Source organism: Gasterosteus aculeatus, chromosome 8 (assembly GCF_964276395.1).
Source record: "Gasterosteus aculeatus chromosome 8, fGasAcu3.hap1.1, whole genome shotgun sequence".
NCBI lineage: Eukaryota > Metazoa > Chordata > Actinopteri > Perciformes > Gasterosteidae > Gasterosteus > Gasterosteus aculeatus.
The window spans coordinates 4293134-4312926 of record NC_135695.1 but is presented as its reverse complement, the minus strand read 5'-3'; the positions used below and the strand labels follow the sequence as shown (position 1 = coordinate 4312926).

At 48.4% G+C, this 19793-nt stretch overlaps 1 protein-coding gene across 39 annotated transcripts in view; it reads right to left on the bottom strand.

Moving 5' to 3' along the window:
* Positions 1-77: 77 nt before the first annotated feature.
* kif1aa (kinesin family member 1Aa) overlaps positions 78-19793 on the bottom strand; it is a 32331-nt gene continuing 12615 nt past the window's right edge. For 4 of the 39 annotated variants that reach the window (XM_078107578.1, XM_078107588.1, XM_078107589.1 and 1 more), the window contains 36 exons: positions 19511-19586; positions 18849-18928; positions 18638-18744; positions 18453-18533; positions 18176-18356; positions 17951-18023; positions 17609-17699; positions 17376-17524; positions 17093-17271; positions 16846-16983; positions 15064-15387; positions 13114-13232; positions 12904-13010; positions 12695-12830; positions 12008-12167; positions 11831-11921; positions 11629-11747; positions 11482-11537; positions 11150-11365; positions 10049-10157; positions 9886-9952; positions 9702-9786; positions 9520-9625; positions 8129-8155; positions 5672-5695; positions 5170-5284; positions 4941-5074; positions 4791-4852; positions 4567-4712; positions 4145-4333; positions 3847-3918; positions 3639-3760; positions 3340-3483; positions 3059-3251; positions 2853-2971; positions 78-2766 (listed from right to left, as the gene is read on the bottom strand). In XM_078107578.1, the coding sequence (XP_077963704.1) occupies positions 2724-2766; positions 2853-2971; positions 3059-3251; positions 3340-3483; positions 3639-3760; positions 3847-3918; positions 4145-4333; positions 4567-4712; positions 4791-4852; positions 4941-5074; positions 5170-5284; positions 5672-5695; positions 8129-8155; positions 9520-9625; positions 9702-9786; positions 9886-9952; positions 10049-10157; positions 11150-11365; positions 11482-11537; positions 11629-11747; positions 11831-11921; positions 12008-12167; positions 12695-12830; positions 12904-13010; positions 13114-13232; positions 15064-15387; positions 16846-16983; positions 17093-17271; positions 17376-17524; positions 17609-17699; positions 17951-18023; positions 18176-18356; positions 18453-18533; positions 18638-18744; positions 18849-18928; positions 19511-19586 (4240 nt within the window). In that variant the 3' untranslated portion in view covers positions 78-2723. The remainder of the gene's footprint in view (positions 2767-2852; positions 2972-3058; positions 3252-3339; positions 3484-3638; positions 3761-3846; positions 3919-4144; positions 4334-4566; positions 4713-4790; positions 4853-4940; positions 5075-5169; positions 5285-5671; positions 5696-8128; positions 8156-9519; positions 9626-9701; positions 9787-9885; positions 9953-10048; positions 10158-11149; positions 11366-11481; positions 11538-11628; positions 11748-11830; positions 11922-12007; positions 12168-12694; positions 12831-12903; positions 13011-13113; positions 13233-15063; positions 15388-16845; positions 16984-17092; positions 17272-17375; positions 17525-17608; positions 17700-17950; positions 18024-18175; positions 18357-18452; positions 18534-18637; positions 18745-18848; positions 18929-19510; positions 19587-19793) is intronic. The other 35 variants (XM_078107583.1, XM_078107591.1, XM_078107580.1 and 32 more) reach the window with 29 other exon arrangements.

Here is a 19793-nt window from a genome sequence, read left to right as displayed (position 1 = left end):
TACATCTCCCATGCAGACATGGCACATGTTCTGTTTATTCATGCTTTATTTAATGAATAAAGAAGACGAGGCGATGGTTTTGTGTTGCATAATGTCCATGTTTATTTTATACATGACAATGTGTTTAGTGCACACAAACAGTTGACGCTAAACTCTCAACACTGAAACTACTGCCCATTGAAGATTTTGTAAATGGGTGCAACTTTATAATACACTGTTCACAGCAATCATGTTCATATACAATGCGAATAAGTCTGAAGACGGGGAAAAAATAAGAAATGAACTTGTGAAAAATAGAAAAAAAAGATTAGAAGCACAAAGATTGGAGCTATTTTCCTTTAAAGGTGAAGGGAGGGAATAGAAAAGGGAGATTTTGTGAAGGTTGTCAGAGCATGATGGTGACGGTGGATATTGGACAAATACGGGTGAGACAGTGCGGTTACATACGGCATTACTCCGTACTGGACGTGGCCGCGGTGAACCGAGCTCCCCTCACACGTCAGTGGACCCACGACAGGTATATCGCACAACCTGCCCAACAATCAATGAGGAGCACGACTGTGAACACTAAAGACACGGCAACATAACCAGTCCAGCAGTTTGCGATTGTTTGCCCAATATCAACGTACATTCAGAGTGGTTTCTTTTTGTGTGACTGCAGCAAGAAAACTTTGGTTGGATCATATCTGACGCACATTAAAAAGGCCCAAAAAACCCCACCGGGTTTCATTTAGACACAGAGATTGGATTGGAGGATCGGAAAATTGGGGTTCAAAGGATGAGACAGCGGCCTTCCGGAGAAGATGATGCCATACCTGGATCAGATACGACTGCACGCTCTGCCAAGGACGTCTGTGACAGACTTTGATGATCACAAGACTTTTCTAATATCTCTATTGAGTCGCGTCACATACATTTGACAGTTTGAGTCAAACGTTCATCACACATGGGCTGTAAAAGGTTTTAGGATAAGCCAACACACAGAATACTTTCCAGCCTCAGAAAATATGGTATTGTATGGATTTCCTCAGCAGCAATAAATAAAACCATCTGCTTTGCTGCTAAAGTGAACTTTGCCGTTGGAGCGTTGGATGCTGTGAGCTGTCGTCCTACTGCAGCCGGTGTCACGTGACTTCTCTTAGCGAGCACGCGCTCTAGGCTGGCTGACCCGAGGCTCGCTCTTCAATCTTCACACAACAACTCACGAGCCGTCCGAGGAGTTTCAAATCAGATTCATAATCAAATGCAATGCCTTAGAAAATGCATAGTCACGCGTCTGATCTGAGATGTGGTGAAGGGATGAAACATGAAACAACATTTATTGATGAACACAAATAAATACGTGAAAGTAGGTTTTACCGTATCCACTTAGAGAACACGGCTGTGTTATGGGCTGACTGCCATGTTAGATATGGGACATAAATGATACCTCTTTTGTCTGAATATGAAGTGATGGTGAGCAGTGATGTTGCAGCATAAAGGATGCGGTTTGAAAGCAGGTGGTGCAGAGGCTACAGCATGGTTGAAAAAAGAGAGGCACTACATTTAATCGATATACACATTATTAGATCGTTTAACAAGACAGCTTTGTGCAGCTGAGGGTGCTCAGAACAACTTCTGAATTTGGTGACCTTTCCAGGTGTATATTAGTTGGGTCAAAGGTCAGGTGTGACTATCCTATCGGGGATAGTGTCGTTCAAGTTATCTTCAGCACAAAGAAAAGGGCCAATCATAAACCGGTTAACTGCACGGGGATAGAGCTGTATCATTTAGAACATTTAAGGAACTCATATTAAAAAGTGCGGTGTGCTGAAATTGCACGGTACTACTACTTTAGAAATATAAATGTCTTTGTAAATAAATACATGCGGAAATAAATAATAAAGCTGTTAAATATCTAAATATATCACATTTTAAAACAAATAAAATTCAGGTAGAGGATGAGATCAACTTTGGAGGATTAATAGTGACGACATGTGATTACTTATTGTGTGAATGTAGACGCGCCCTAAGAGTAGCTAAAACGACGTGGATTGATCAAAATGCCACAAGAACGATGATGCTCTGCCCCGCCCTCGCCAGGCTGTGTGCTAAACAAGATTTAAGATCCAAGTAGCAGAAAAGGGAATTATTCTACAGAGTTACACTCAACTGTCATTTTCTTCTTTTCTTTTAGGGTGTACTTAGTAGCAGGATGTCGTACGCAAACCAGTTTAGACACTGTACATGTAGCTGCAGAATTAAGAGCAATCTGCATGTTTTTTTTTCTATTTTAACGATTCAAATGGAGCAATGTGATCCTCACTGACGCCACTTTAGGTAAAGGTAGAAATAAATGCCACTGCATTGTTTTTGAGGAGTAGATGTATAAGGCTCGATGTGTCACTGACAACAACTACAGTACACTACCATACGTATGTGATCCGAGATAAGAAACTGTTGCTACTTCCGCCACCTTTCTTCGATCGACCAGCTCTGAATGATCTGGTACAGTACAGTGACGGAGGTTTTCTGACTATGAGACTCACGGCGCAGCAAAGGCCTGGCATGAAATGGGCGCTTTAGGTGCTGAGGACACTGGTGACGATCTGAGATGGTACGGGGAAGAGATGGTTGTTGGTGACTGTGGTGGAGGTTTGGGGGAGGGGGAGATGGGCCTCAGCACAAGGAGAGGAATCTATGTACAATCTGCTGTTCACCCTTCCCTCGTCACATCTGGATGTTCACATCCTCATCGGCCCGGCTCGTCTTCTCGACAGCTTCGACCTGAGAGGCAGAGCAGAGCAGTTGCTTTGTATCAAAGGTGTGCCCTGTGTGTTGGCTTTTACCTGTTGACGTGTATTTTTTTTAACCTGATAGTTCCAGCCAGGAGGGGATTAAACGCGTACAGCCAGTCGTGCATCTCCTTGTCATTAGTGGCTTGTAGCAATATTCCGCGATGCTCGGTACAAACGGCGAATGTGTACGGGGTCTGTTGAGCCCAGAAAGATAAAAACGCTTATTATACCATACGTGACGCTTTTAGCCAGACGGGCGGAGTTCCTGGTTCATCACCAACCTTCAGCATTGCCTGCTGGTCCTCACTGTACTCCACCTGGGCGGAGGAGAGGTTGAGGATCGCCCGCTCCACAGAGTCTCTCTCCGCGTTGTAGATGTAGACGTACGGCCGCCGCACGACCACGTAGCGCTTCACCCAGCCGTTGGTGTTCGGCTCCAAGAAATGCAAGTAACCCTTCTTTGAAACAATAGGGCTGAGGAAACAAGAGATCACAGCGTGAGACCAAGTAAGATGTCTTCACAGCATCATGGGGGGGTTGGGGGTCACTGTGGCAGACTCACCTGACTCTAATCTCTGTGATGTCAGGGAAAAACCTGCGGATCCGTGGTTTGGTTTCAGAGGCTCCGCCGGCGGACTTCTTTGCCTCCGTGTCCTGCTGGGGGGCGGGGGCGGGGCTGGCGGCACGGGAGCGGGGCATCGGGGGTCTGCCGAACAGAAACGGGGAGGTCTGTGAGCGCGAGCAACAAACCGTATGCAGCCAAAGTGATGAGGACACAACCGTCCTGAGAGCATCATCGTCATCGCGGGAAAAAACGAGGGACACGCAGGCCGTAACCCTCAAAACGTAGCTAATCCAGACCTGAGCTCGGCGTCCCCATAGCAACCCTCAACCAGCGACGGGCACGTCGAGGAGGGTGTGATTGTGTTGAGAGCAGAGATTGAAGCGGAGTCTCTTAGCACCGTGACGGACATCTCGGAGATCTGCAGCACACACACAGGAATGCAGTGAGGAACCAATCAACAGACATCAACCACATCTTTACTCCGTGTGTAGGTTTGGCCACTACCTTGCTTTCGCTGGCGCTGACGCACACGTGGCTGTATTCTCGGTTGAAGGAGTGAGTGAGCAGACGCAAACACTGTGTTTGAAAAAGAGAGCGCTTGAAATGTCTCCTGAGGTCAGACACAAGCTGAGTCAAATCACATAAAAAGGCTCTCTGACTAAATGATGATTTGACAAAAATGCGTATGCATTGAGGTATATTCAGCATGGACATAACAGATCAGAACAGGAACTGCAAAAAATACAAGTAAGACTGCGCTCGGGTCAAACATGAAATTCAGTGTTCATTGGCGAGGGCTGACCTTGGCAGCGAGCTCTCTCTGCCTCTCGGTGGTGATTTCAGAGCGGGAGGGGACCTCCTGGTCGACCTCGGGGGGCTGAGGACACTCGCTGAGCTCCTCCGTGATGCAGGACTGCAGGGACTCCTGACCCATGAGCATGGTGGACTCCAGTTTCTCCCTCAGGAGAAGGTAATGCTTGGTTTTCTCCACCTGAGAGAAAAAAATACATCTAAATCACTCATGTCCCATGTAAAACCTAAAGATATGTGTCAAATTAACGATTCCTGGCTGGTTTGCTTCAATACCATAAATCATAATATTTTATTATCCTTAATAAATCTGTATTTACTAAAAACCTTGTGCACAGGCTTTAATGAGGCTACAGTTATGGTGGAGGCTGTTAACAGCAGCATAACCACAGGTAAGCCACTACATGGCCTCACATCTTGGAGGAGGCTGAGTTTCTCCAGCTCCCATTGATGGTCCAGAATGAGGCTGTCACTGCGGGGCCTCCACCCGGCCAGGTTCTCCTCCCCGCGGACGTAGGCCACGGAGGTGTCCAGCACTCGCCTGCGTCTCCTCTGCATACCTGCAGTGGTTGGGTGCAGGGTTAGAGATATTGGAGAGGAAGGCTTGCGGTAAATGGCAACTCTGTCCTGACTCTCACCGGGGCTCCCTGCATCTGCCAGGTTACACAGGCTGACCTCATAGACTCCAGTGACACGGTTTCTGCAAGAAGAAAGAGAGAGCTTTTTATCAACAACGAGAACTCAGGAGGAGCGCCACATTTTCCAAAGTCTGAAGTTCCTTAACTCACCCATCTGCCGCTCTGAGACTCCCAGTACCAAAAAGGTTTCGGATCGAGCGCGAGGCCGAGAGCTTTGTGTCTCGAGAGTAAAACACCATGCAGACATCTTTGGTTATGATTGCGGGCTGCGTGCAGTTCTCCATCTGCAGGCAATGTTAGAGGAGGGATTCCTCACATGGGTAACTCACACATCACCTGAGACACTTTGTGTGCTGTAACGCTGGGTTCTGTGCTGTACCTCCAAGTAGGCCGAGAGGGTCATGTAGATCTTCTCCCCGTACGGAGTGACTCGGTTCAGCAGCAGCGAGTTGTGCATGGAGCTGTCCCAGGCCGCCTCAAAGCGGTAGAAAGTCCTGAGGTCGTCGGGGGCGCAAGAGAGCAAGAAAATGAATGAGCAGTCAACAATAAAGTCTTGAGTTCTACCTGAGCAACATGCTAAAGCCTGGCAAATAGTTCCAATACAGAAGGTTCACTATTAATGCATTACTACACAGAAAACCTAACCGTATGGTTTTCTTTGATAATTGATTTAGTATTAATTTCTTATACTATGCAAACATTGCAGTAACTATTCCTTGAAGTACAACAAAAATTGGCAATGAAATCTTATTGCATGCAAAAGGTCGACTAGGATGATGCTCTGCTCTGTGCAGAAAAGCAAAGAGAGCTGAGATGAGTCTTAGTACAGAAACAGGAAGGGGGTTGGACAGCCAGATGAAAGGGACAGGGCAGTGAAATACCTATGGTCAACTCCCAAGGAAATGCTGTGAGAAAGAAGAAACCAGTAAGAGAGCAGAAGGTGAGAGACAGGAAGTGCGGTGCGGTTGGTTGGCTTGCACGCTGGGATGGTGTTTGTGTTTCTTTCACACCGTTACCCCGTTACGTCAAGCGCTGCAGTGGATGGTACAGCTCACCCATGACGGACCCTTGAGGGACGCCTTGGAAGGTGCTGATGGACTAGATGCAATCTCTGTGAAATAACAGCACGTGGCGGTTCCGCTGATCGACTACCTTAATGTACTTTCCCCATTTCCCCCGAGGGGAATAAATCACACGCTGGGAGCAGTGATTCTTCTGGCCCGAATCCCCGTTCAGCTTTAACTTTTTCTTTACAAAGATAATCCAAGCATGAACTGTAAAAGGAAACGAATGTTTCTGTAAGCCGTAAAAAACCTCTTCATGAGGTTCAGATGTTGGGCCGTGGGCTTTGGACTGAGGTGACCTCATTGAAAAGTGAACCATGTGTCACCCAGAAGAAAGCTGAGAGCAACGCGTTGACTCTGCTTCCCCGGCTGGAGGGAGGGGGTTCAGTGTGCAGACGGAACCGGTCCGCAGCAGTTAGCAAGTGCGTGACCTGCGGCGCTCACGTGTGCTCTCCTTTCCCAGTAGTAGAAAAGTGTTCGCTTTCACTAAGGGAACAATCTCCTCTTTGCCGGACAGCAACGCGTGCTTCGCTGCGCTGTTACAACCTCCTGAGAACGCGGGAGCCAGGATTGAAGTCATGCTGCTGGCGTAGCATGAGAGGGGCCGTTAGTTCCCCAGAAACATTCACAACATCGCAGCAAGTCTGAGCCATGTGCTACTGCTGATGTAATGGATCACCGGATTACATTTTAATGGCTGCATTTTGAAAGCGCTCAGAGTGCGTTCTGTGAATGACGTGATCCATATTACGGCACCCATCAATGTTAATAATCTGTAGCGCTGTTGGGATTACTGATGACTTTCACAGGCATATCCGTGGATTTATAATATTCTTTCACTGCAATATGAAAATAATAAACAGAGTGAAGTAAGAAGCCTGAATTGCGGGTGAACCGGTGTGCCTTTGTTGGTGTAAATGGATCCCTTACACCCTCTACTGGTTAAGTACTAATACCTCTTTTACTCACACTGAATTTCGTCTGTACAAACACTAAAGGGAGCTCAATCATGTCCGAGGGGACTTTTTAAATTCAGTGATCAACCAAGAACCAGAGATTGTGACGTTGGCCCCTCAACACCTACGGCGGAGACACAGCCGAGGACGGGACGGTCCACGTGCGAGTCATGCAGCCTGAAGACAGCGCAGACACACGCACACACACACGCAGACACACGCAGACACACACGCAGACACGCGCACACATGCAGACACACACAGACACGCTCAGACACACACGCAGACACACACGCAGACACACACACAGACACGCGCAGACACACGCAGACACACACGCAGACACACACAGACACGCTCAGACACACACGCAGACACACACGCAGACACACACACAGACACGCGCAGACACACGCAGACACACACGCAGACACACACACAGACACGCGCAGACACACACAGACACACACGCAGTCACGCGCAGACACATGCAGACACACACAGACACGCTCAGACACACGCAGACACACACGCAGACACGCGCAGACACACGCAGTCACGCGCAGACACATGCAGACACACACAGACACACGCAGACACAGACACACATGCAGACGCAGACACACGCAGACACACACGCAGACACATGCAGACACACACGCAGACACTCGAAGACACTCGCAGACACGCGCAGACACGCGCAGACACACGCAGACACACACGCAGACACACACGCAGTCACGCGCAGTCACGCGCAGACACATGCAGACACACACAGACACGCTCAGACACACGCAGACACACGCAGACACGCGCAGACACACGCAGACACACAGGCAGACACACACGCAGTCACGCGCAGACACATGCAGACACATGCAGACACACACAGACACGCTCAGACACGCTCAGACACACGCAGACACACACGCAGACACGCGCAGACACATGCAGACACACGCAGACACACGCAGACACACGCAGACACACACGCAGTCACGCGCAGACACATGCAGACACACACAGACACACGCAGACACACACGCAGACACAGACACACGCAGACACACACGCAGACACACGCAGACACACACGCAGACACACACGCAGACACACACAGCCAGCCTAGCAAGACAACCAGGGACATGCAGAGCCACATCCCTCACTTCTCATGAAGGGGGAGACAAAGAGGCACAGATGAATGGCTGACAGCAATGGCAGAGTAGAAGAGAGCGTAAAGAAAAGCCGCTGGAGGCTGGGTGGGAGTGACAGGCGTACATGTGTTTAACTTAAGAGAAGAGAGGCAAAAGTAAAATACCTCGGCATGTCCGAATCAAGAAACTGTCTGCAAAAGCAAAAAACAACAACAACAACATTCTGTTAGTGGACTGGAGGTAGAAACATGTTAGCATCCATATAAACCTTTACGTTAGACTGAGCAGAGACCACGCTGGACCCCGACCCGACCGGGCGCTGAGCCCCCCAGCCCGATGCGGGGCCGCTGAGGCCGTAACAGGACACGCGCTGAGGGCCCAGCACCGTGGTCAGAGACGGGCCGGTCGAGCGGGGCCGCTGGACGCAGCCGCTTACACGGGGCCTCAGTAAGCGGAGGTCATGCCGATGGCCGGTTGCTGGTATCGTTTGGCTTTTTGTCGGGAAAACAGAGGGTCAGATAGAAAGCTTAAGTTGAAAGGCAAAAATTCTTTACAGTTTACACGAGTCAAACTTAGATAATATAATTACTTTGGACGGGAGGCAATTTTTATTTATTTATGGATACGTACGTGCTACCACTCTTTTTGCCACCATATAGTGGTGATGTTAATGGTGAGTTTGGATGTTAAATGACATTTTTATTAATTAATGAGTCTCTTGAATAAACAGGCTACATAGTATATAACATATGATACAGGTTCTTAAAATAAACCTTCTGCTCCCTGTACTGCAGAGCAACAAAAGACTTAGGACCAAGGTCCATCTCTTTAGTGTGGAAACTAGTCAGTAAGCACATTCTTAGTCCAATCATCTTTCCGTTGTCTTGAACGTTAATCATGTGATTTAATATAGTGATGATGGGTGTTGTATGTCCAAACTGTGACAAATGCAGACGGTGGGTGTTTATTAGTGATTCGACACCACGCGGTGACACATGCTGCTTTGCTGTGCTTTTGTATTAGACCTGTTGTGAGATTCAGTGAACCGAGGGCGCCTGGTTGAAACTTGTCCCTCTGGGAGTAGTAGTAGTTTCAGCATTGGGGTCAGTTAGTGTAGATGAGACGTAGAGGTGAGGTGGTAAAATGAGGTGAGATGCAACGTGTAGGCACGATAATGACAGAAGCACACACAAGCACCGGAGGGCCGCACAGCCAGCGTGGACGACTGCATTCATTCAAATGTGGCACATTTGAAAACTCTGGATGTTTTAATGTGCGTCCTCCTGCAGTTAGAGAGAGGGGGACTATTCCCGTGCAGCCACAGTAATAAAAGATCACTGGATAACATTCCGGTAGTGCCTGGTCTGCCATGCCGTTAACGGACAGGTACTATGTGCCATGCATCGGCCTGTCGCAGCCGTACTCAAGTACAGATAACACTCTTGTTGAAGCACAGAATTGTTTCCAAATTCAGCCACGATGCCACAACCTTGTAATAAACAAATAACACACGTGGCGACTTCAATTTAAATCAGCAAAGATCTCCAGGACGTACCGGTCGTCCCTCATGGGTCTGACGTAACCAGCAGACAAGATGTTGAGAGAGAGAATATTCGGGTCAATGATGGTCTCATCAGCTTCGGGGGTGTTGCGGAGGCGACCTAAGAAGACACAAGTGGTCCAGTGAGAGGCGATCCCTTCACAGTGTCCCTGCTCGGTTCTGAGAGCTAAACTCACCCACAACAAGCTCACGGATATCCTTCCACTCCATGTCACCTCCTGACTCGTGCACAATGGTGACAGTAACCCTCCTCTGGAGGCCCTGTGGTTGCCAAGAGATCCCCGGGACAGAGTACTGGTTACTCTCCACTCACTTCAGACATTCCAAATATCACACCTGCTCACAGTGTGACGGACCCACCTGGTGCAGTAGGAACGTGCCGTGACAAGGCATTCCTCCTCTGTGGTCCACCACTGCAGGGATGTAGCTGGGGGGACACAGACATGGATGTGACTATTCCTTAACAACGATGATTGAAGGGAAACATTGGGGGGGGGGGGGGGGGGTCACCCATGACACTCACTCTCCAGTGGCCTCCAGCTCGCAGATCTCAAAGAACACCATGAGATCGTGTTTGCTGTGGCAGGGTCCGGCTTGCGGGCGGGTCATGGCGGTCAGCTTGGTCGCAGGCACTGTGTTTGAGAAAGGGAGATAAGAAGCGTGTGAGACGGGCAGAGGGAGAGGACTAACAGCAGGGAGCTGCTCTACACCTACGCAGGGAAGAGAGAGGGAAGAAGAAAGGAAATCAGTGCTGCAGGGAAAAACAGCTTCGTCGTGTAGAAGAAGCTCCTTTTCTCCAGAAGATTTAAAGGGAACTTCTGCAGCCGCCTCGTAAAGGAGGATTCCACTAAAGTTCTGTGGGAGGTTTCACATCTTACTCGAGTATTCATAAGCCTCCTTGAACAGGAATCTCCTTTAAAGGGCAATGTGGAAATTATTAAAACTAGTCTCACTATTAGTTAACTGCACTCCTCTGATTGCTTTTGGCAGTTCGGACAAAGCTGATTTTTTTTTGTATATTATAAATAGTGCATTTAGTGTGTTTGACTACACAAGTATACACTTTGGCTACTTACTGGGATGTACAGTTAATCATGTGTTCTAGCTTTTAAATGTTATTTCCTTAATTCTTCTGTTTTGTATTTAATATTCCCAACAGTTCTTTAGCTGTTTCCTACCTCTTGATTGTTTTTTTCATACAGCTATAAATTGTGAATTTCTTCACTGCAGATTAATGAAAAAGAGATTATCTCATCGGATATTATAAAAAATGCTCATTTAACATTTCCATTTTAGAGAGAGAGAGAGAGAGAGAGATATTCACAATCATACTGCAGCAGAGAGCTCTGTGATCCAAGAGGGAGAGCTGACAGGAGGATGCAACACGCAGGTTTCACAGTGAACACACAGGACGCCAGAGAGCCAATCCAACCAAGCCCTGGCACAAGAACACCGCCTTTTTATATCAAGATACTTTCCTTTTCAAAAGAGCATACAACTTGTTAAATGTGGGTCACTTCAATAACTGCTTTGGGAGTACTTTGGGGTCCCACCAACATTACCACTTGGTATAAAAAGGCTGTCAGTACCAGGATTCACTTGGATCCAACATCTATGAACCAACCCGGCTTCTGAGCTTTAATGACCGAACAGATAGAGGTGGGCGGAGCTGTCAGCTGAGCTCGCTCGTTTCCTTCCAGTAGGAAAGAAGCAGCCAGGCCAGCGGCAGACAGAGCGTGGTCTGACAGCGAGTCCACCAGCACCCCATTGAGCACGTCTGGGACCAGGTATCGGATCAGGTCCAGCGATTTCTCCCGGTCCGGAGAGGTGTCGGAGTCAGCTGCTCACACCCAACAACATGAAGCTACGATGACATGACGTGCAGGCAGACCGGTACGAAGGACAATACGACATGGATGAACAGTGGTCGAGACGCTGTGCCGGGAGTTGATTTACCTGGTTTGGACAGAGGCATCACTCGCGGGAACTGTCTTCTGCAGGGACGTAGAGGACTGGCAGTAGAAATAACAGTCAGCTGGGATTTTATGAAAACACAACTGTACGCATTGGATCGGTCTACCGGGAGGCTTCACAGCCGGGTACCTGATGACGTCTTTACAGAGCGGCAGGAAAGGCTGTTTCTGGTAGTGTCCAAACACCTCAAACACAATCGGCTGAGACTTGATGTAGTCAACGAAGGATTTAGTCACCTCAACAGCAATCTATCAAAAACAACGGAGGAATGTTAAAGAGCTTCACCCGTTCCGATCGTGACGTCATAGTTTGACCGGCCGGTGCTCCTTACATTCTGCACGTGGTAGAAGCCCAGCGGGGGGCCGCGGCCGGTGTTTTTCAGGGGTTCGGTGGAGAAGGCCTCGTCGTGCCGGTGGATGAAACTGAATTCAATCCACGTGGAATCATTTACATGTAAAACGTGTAAACGAATGAACATGAGAAATATTGACAATAAAAACATGTTTACTTGAACTGGCAGAAGATGTCGGCATATTCTGCAGGGATGCTGGAGGCTTGCAGGACGGTCACCCTGAAGGTGAAGACGTTGCCGACCCTCAGGTGCTCCAGAGTTGTGTCGAGCGGGCCGCCCTGACTCTTCAGCGGACTCTCCGCCTCATCTGTACCGGCTGTGAGGGAAGGCAGAACATCTGTTGCTGCTGTTCGCAATCCTCATCATGCAATCTCCCAAAACACAATGAAGGAATGTACTTTTTGTTTTGCTTTTTTCACATGTTTATTGTGTAACGGAATTCGTTTGTCTGTGCCTGTGTTGTATAATGATGATATATGATTAAATATACTGTAATCAACATCTTTGGATGAAGTTATATTGCAATGAAATCATCAATGGAGATATCTTGATACACAATTACATCGTCATGATTGATGATAACAGTACTGACTAGAAATTCATAATTAAAAGAAAGAAATACACTACTAGAGAGTACTAGAGTACTTAATCCATAGAAAACGATTTCATTTGGACTATTAATCTACCAAATTCAGAGAAAACAAGCCATATATAGATATATATCTATATATAGATATATATGTATATATATATTGGATATTGTCATCCATATGTCAAATTAACTTCATCGCACATACCCAAGCACACAAAACATGCATCCCGGCACTTATGAAGTAGGATTACCCGCACATGTGTTATTGTTGACCTCATCAGCCGAGGGTCCCGGTTCTGCGTTCTGCCCCTCTCCCTCCACAAAGCGAAGCTCCTCCTGTGAGGCTCCTGAGCGGGGCAGTCCTACGGAGCACGTCTCCGACTGGAACTGCGGAAGCAAGGCAGAGCGTTGGGCAGGTTGGTACATACAGCACAGGTGAATGCGGCCCGGCCTTCTCTACCTTCTCATACTGCTGATCCTCAAAGGAGATCTTGGCAGTGCCCGACTGCCTCACCCCCGAGCCGTAGTCGGGAGCTTCCTCGTCGGCTGGAGGAAAACACAAAGCGCCTTCACTTCACTTCCTCAAGAAGTCCCACACAGCACGCCCTTTCAATCCCCCCCCCCCCCCACTCCCCTCTGCATCGAGCAAGGCTGAGGGCGAAAGCCTTACCTGATATGGCCTGCACCGCCACACGGAGGAAGCCTTTCACCTCGCCCCTCTCGCTGACGATGGCCACGCGGTGGACGAGAGGAACCGGGTACAGCAGGTTACTCAGATAGACAAACGCCCTGAACAGGAGGCGGAGAGAGAGAGAGAGAGACAGAGAGACACGATAAAAGATTAGAAACAACACATCTCAGGTGATCACACTCGGTAAGATCTCACTGGACTGGAACACAGAACATAGAGCTGCAAAGCAACCAAACAGAAGCTGGGACTGCTCTTGCGACGGCCATGGCTGCCCTTTACTATCGCTTTGCGGGGTGGGGGGGGTCGGGCTCTTTCTCTCACCATTTAGAAATAATGACACTGTGAGGGTTTGGGTCACATGCAGTACTGCCTAACTATTGCATTAGAGCCTGGTGAGGCCAAGGAGCAGGTGTGTAAGGGTCCACTAGCTGACTGCTAAATAACCAGGTCACTACTCACAGCAGAGGATTTCCTCACGAGCAATGAATTCCATTCCTGGAATAATACTCTAACAAGTGCATCTGTAATGTATGAAGAAGCTGCACTACATATCAAATGTGTCAATATGAACGCTACAGGCACTTTGTCTATGCATTCGATTTGAAAACATTGAATGAGGAAGCAGCTGCACTAGAAATGTTCCCTTTTCAGCTACAGTGTGCGATCTTGCAGTCAAGGACCACATTTCCCACCAGCCATCGGGGGTCGACGTTAAGGGTTGGGCGTTGTGTTGGAAAGGGAGTGGCTTATGCCAAGATTGGTGAGGTGCAAAGAAGGCATGCTCGGGACAAACAGCTGAACAAAAATGTCTTCGACGTCTGGACTCAAAGGAATCATAAGCAAATGGAGCAGAAATCATCAAACGGAACATGGCTCAGCTTGAATAGAAAAGTGCCAACAGCTGGATGTACTCAATGCGACACCAACAAAAAAGAAAAAAGACAACGAATGACATCAGAAATCAAAGAGCACGTCCTGGGACGAAGTGCTAATTTGTCCAAACTAGTGGCACTAGTTCATCATCAGACGTATTCAAGTAAAAAAAAATAGACAAAAAAGGTCAAAATGAAAAGACTTGTGCTCTGGCATGCCTAAAAGAGACAGCTGCAGTAGAAACCAGCTCTTTCATCTTGAGGTTTTGAGTCTTCCTCGAACAATACTTTGCTATTTCACGGCGCTTTCATGCGTGTTCAGGTTGGCACAGCGCGGTGAGAACATTCGCTGTGGGTTCTCGTCTTATGAACAGTCCCCCAGGAGACATGGAGTCAGTGCTCTGGCTAGTGGACGGTCTTCAGTAAAAAGCCACCAGTTTGCTGTTAGCCACACGCAAGCGAGACACACACCTCAAGCAGCCGCTGAGCCTCAACTGTGCTTGAATTTCCATGGAAACACAAAGTATGAACTGACCCGCCCGGGGGCGGGATTGTTTTAGAGAAGCTTTTGGCCTGAAGGAACAGTTAAGCCGAAACCAAAACAGGGAAAGTCAAGCAGCAGTCAAAATTTGATGATATTAAAAGGTAGAAAGCAAAAGGACAAACCCTGAATGTTCTTGGAAAAAACAACCTGTGTAGTGGTCTGACTTTGGAAAATTTGTGTCACAAACATCAGACGCAGTGACGACTAAGACAGGGAATAGAAACTTAAAGCGGATATCTGCAGCAGCAAATGAGTAAATGAATTGAATTCCCACATTGATTTTCACGTCCACACCGATGCAATCCAACTGAAATGGCCCAACTCTATCTTGACCTTGCAGCCATAGGTTACTTGTCCCAACTGGACTGAACAAAGACATGTAAATTACATGTTGTCATGCACACGGGACTGCGTTTTGAAATATTGTCCTGACGCCTGTGCAAAACGACCCCAGTGTCTCAGCGTGAAAGAGCTGGTTTCCTCCAGCCAGCATGCTCCCAAAACCTCACCAACCTTCCCACTACCCTGAATAATGGTGAGCGGTCGTAAAAGGGATCCTGGCCTTCGCCGGAGCCTCGGCAAAGCTCTCCCTCATCATCATCATCATCCTCCTCCTCCTCCTCCTCCTCCTCCTCTCCCCCGAGCTCCAAGCACGGGTCGTCCAAAAAGATATCATCGTCCAGGTCCTCCAACTCCTCCAACTCCTCCTCCTCCTCCTCCTCCCCTCGACCCTCCCGCTGCGGGTCAGCCAGCTCAGTAATTTCAGAGTTGGAGAGGGTCGGGGATGGGGTGGGGTCACTCATGCGCTCGCTCATGCATGTCTTGAAAATGGGGTTTCTGGTGCCGCCAGAGACATGGGAACTAGGTTAGAACAATTGGATAGAAAGCACACACTTGTTCAAACAATAAGGGGGGGGGGCGCCATAGATGGACTGGACCACGGGTGGTTCACACGTGTTTGGAGGTGGGGTCCTTTGTACGAGTCCTAGTCGGCACTACTCCATGGTCACAGTATTACCTGCAGGGGGGGACGTTTGGAAGTAAAGGGGGGCAAAGCGATGCGCTGCTGTGGACGGGGGCAGCAGGAGACTTATTGCTGTAGCTTCGATGGCTTCAGTTCCCTGCTGGGAAAATGTTTTAACAGCGGCTCACTCAATAACCGATCTGGATTGTTTTTGGCTCCGCTGCCGCCCGCGTCTCAGCAGCGCTCTGCTCTTGTGCCGGAACCTCTTTCACCAAACCGGGTGGCCGCCTCAACTCTGGGTTTTTGATTGAAATGCTGGTTAACAAACAAATACAGTGTGGGAAATTAAAAAAACTAACCTGGAAGAAAAGATGAATTCTTTTAGTCCCATAAAAAACACATAGGGGAGTGGTGCATTTAATGAGATTAGCTTTACAACGACAAAACACAGAATGAACATGACATTTTTTACCGGAGAAAACCTGTTCCATTTGTTTCACAAATCTTTTTTTTTAAGGAATGTAGAAAAATGAAGCTAGAAAATTCCACTTTGTATATTTTTAAGCATTGAATACAGGAGAGAAAACAACTTAGATCAGATATGGAAAATAGATCACTAGATTTCTATTTTTTTCACTTGCCTCTCGGCTTCTGTGAAATTCAAAATGAGCGGAGAGACGACATGTTTCAGATTACTGCCCAATCATGTCTGCTTGTTTTGCATGAGCTAAATGAAATGAAAGGCTCGATGCTGAACATTATGTAACCGGGACGTGTGACACTGTGTGGGACCTGTTTGCAAGAGAGCGAGAAAGCAAGTGAGAGAGAGAGAGAGTGAGAGCGAGAGAGCTTGGAAAAGAGATGGGGAGGCTGTCTGCCAAAGTGGGAGAGAAAGAAACAGCAGGCTTAGAGTGGGAGGACTGAAGAAATCCAAAATGTTTTGAACATTTTTGAAAAAAGACCGGCTTGGTATTAACAAGCGTTTACTGTTTACTGTCCAATCCATCCACGTTCAGGACTTCATTCATTTAAGATTCAGACTGAATCTTTAAAAGTTAAACATTTAAATGTTTTGTATTAGCTGTGATGGCAGTGGGGCACAGACTGGGAAGACCAGAGGTCAGCACATGAGGACAGCGACTGCAGGGAAGTGGGCGGTAGACGGCTTCGTGCTGGTGTCTCACTCATTGTGGCCTTTAACAGCCTCCCATTGTCCCGAAAGGAATGTCTAACACGGGGCTTCTGCTCTCTGACCTTTCATACTAGCTCACTGTGAATGCCTTCCTGCCCTATTCCCATAATGCATCGGGCTAATGTTTCGCAGCATTTACCTGCCCACCAGACGGAACCAAGGGAAGCGGTCATAAAAGGGGTCCCCTCCGGTCATCACATTTTCCCCGTCTTCAGCGGTGTTGTTGGGCACGTCGGCTGCGCGATCGTACATCTCCCTCATGAGATCCAGCCTCTGCCTGCAAGAAGCCTCATTAAAGTCACCCAGGCGCTAAAAAGACCCACAGCGTGGAAGCGTGTTGTTCATACCGTTTACTGCACATCAGCATGTTACACAATGACTTGCACCTTAGTTTTTCTAGTGTCCAATAATGGGTGGCTCCATTTTTCTGATCCTGCACCTCCACAGCCACGATGGTGCGCGGGAAGTGTCGCTTCTCGCGGTCCTTGGCCGCCTCCGGGGGCAACAGGTCTGGAGGCAGCGGGGAGTAGAGCGTGTCTGTGAGCAGCACAAACTGGAACTGGACCTGCAGGGGGGGCGCCGGACGAGCATCGGTGTGGTCAGGCACGGCGTGTTGTAACTTCTATTTGTGGATCCACTGGAAGTTGAAATGATAATGACTAGTTGCACCTTTTTCTTGAGCTCCACACTAATGGCATTGGCCTCCTTGAGGAAGATGGCGTTGCCCCACAACAGGTCACGGAGAGAGGTGAACTGGTAGCACCGCCACTTACGAAAGCTCCACACAGCCAGCTCTCTTTCCCTCTCCGTCCATTGCACTGTGGGACCAAACAAGGTAAATCCTCTCATGAGTGTTTCGCTCACTAGATCATACATATCGCATGTCCAAGCGGTTACACTACCTTCCTCCTCTGGCTCTTCCTCTTCTTCAAGGGTTTCAGGGTAGTAACTGTCCACCTGCTTCTGAAGAGCCTCCAGCTTGCTCTCATAATCCTAGAAAATGAAATAATGAAGAGCCGCATCAACACGAGGCCTTTAGTGAACTGTTGGCTGGATTGGCATCACTGTTGAAATGAACAACTAAAAGTCAAAAATACTAATGTTGTCAGATGGGAACATGGGAAAAATACCTTCAGGCTGGTTTTCAAGTTGTTGACTTATATGATGCATGCAATAAAAAACCCTTCAACAACATTTCAGATCAGATCTTTGCTGGTTTTCATGTCTGCTGCTCATTACCGTACCAGTCTCTGCTGCTCCAGAAGGTTGTTGGTTTCTTCTCTTTCTTTGCGATACTGGTCCTCCAACTCCTGCAGTCTGAAGAAAAAACAAATCGGGTTTGAGACAGTCAAGGAAGTCTACGATGCGGTGGTGAGACTGTATCTGCTTTCACAGGCTTTCTTAAAGAGGCCAGGTATGGATAAACTAATACATGGCTCACTGTGCCCCCCCCGCCCCCCCCAAAGTACCTCTGCTCCATCTCCTGTTTCATGTCTATGCCCTGTTTGTCCAGCAGCTCCCTCTGGGCGAAGGCCCAGTCCACGGGCTCAGCAGGGGTCTCTGCACATGGCGTCCTCTCCCTCTCCGCCCTGGCCTGCACGGGGTGGTTGAACCGGAACACGTGGCTCTTCCCCAGGATGATGCGATTCCCTTTTGGGGATAAGAAGTCAGAGTGGCAGGCGCGCGTTAGGTATTATTGCGCTCAGCCCAAGGAGGACGGGGGAAAGTGGCGCAGCGCTCACTGACCTGATTTGAGCACAGTGGGCTCGGTCACTCTCTTTCCGTTGACATAAGTCTCAGCTCCTTCGCACGGCTCCAGGACAACTACTAATGACAAACAGAGACGCCAATTGGAGGCTTCACTTTTCTGCCGATATCAAACTGCGACGTGCAAGACCAGCAGCCAACAGTGCACGGTAACGGTTGCGTACTTTCTCTTGCTTTATCAGTGGAACTGGTGAAGGTGCAGTGCTCATCCTTGATGAAGTGGCCGCTGAGGACTATATCCTGACGACTGGCGGCGTCTACACGGCCGACCCTAAAAGAAGAATTAGTAAGTAAATACGGCCCTAATTTAATATGACAAATGTTAACGCAATAATCAGTTCAGTAAAGACTTTTGAATGCCCGGCAGCCTCTGACCTGGTGACCCCGTCTTTAATGTAGTAGAGCAGGCACTCGGACATCAGAGGATCCTCGTTGAGATTCACCAGATGAGGTGTCTAACGCACGAAAAGGAATCACTCACTAACTGTGCAAATGTGCTCAGTAATGAACATTCATCATTCGTTACCCGTGTGTCATTTACAATGTAGGGTATGGATACACTGCACATCAAAGAGCTGGAAATCAGAGATAGTTGCAGTCATGCAGTCAAATTCACTCCCCAGCTTCACAGCATCAGCGTTGGTCCCACTAGAACGGGGACACTACCCCCCCTCCCTGCCCTCCCCCCAATGTTTGCACCCAGTGCTGCCCGCGGTGCAGCTGCAGAGGAAGTGTTTGAAGGGACTAATGAAGTGGATTTCAGATAACACCTATTGAAAGAAGAGAAACCCTCGACTGCTGTGCTTCTGCTGTTGAAGTGAGACTTGAGAGCACTCGAGAGAGAGGGAGGCCGCTTCAAGCACTTCACAGCTACAAACCTCGTTGGGGGAGAACAGCCCCACCGTGTCGATAAACACAGGCTGGGGCATTCTAGGGTTATCGGAGGGCTTTGGGGTAAATAAACAAGCATTTCGGTGAATGATTGAATCGGTAAGTATTGGCTTAAGGAGAAGAGGCGACGCTTCGTGTCTTTTTACCTTCTTGGGAGAAAACACGCCGACTGTCCCGCCGTCTTCTCGCATTGCTACACCCATTTCCGCCAGCAAGGCCTCTCTGTGGACAGAAGCAGGACTCGGTCACCCGAGCGGCTGCAGGAGTTCTCTTATTTCAGCTGCCTCACAGAACAATGCGGTTTACCTGCTGCACACACGCAAAGTGGTTCAAACAACCCCACCGTTTCTTAAATGCTCAATAAACAGCACCGACCTTAGGTCAAGAGGAAAGAGTAAACATGCTTTTCTTTGGACCTGCTCTATTTAG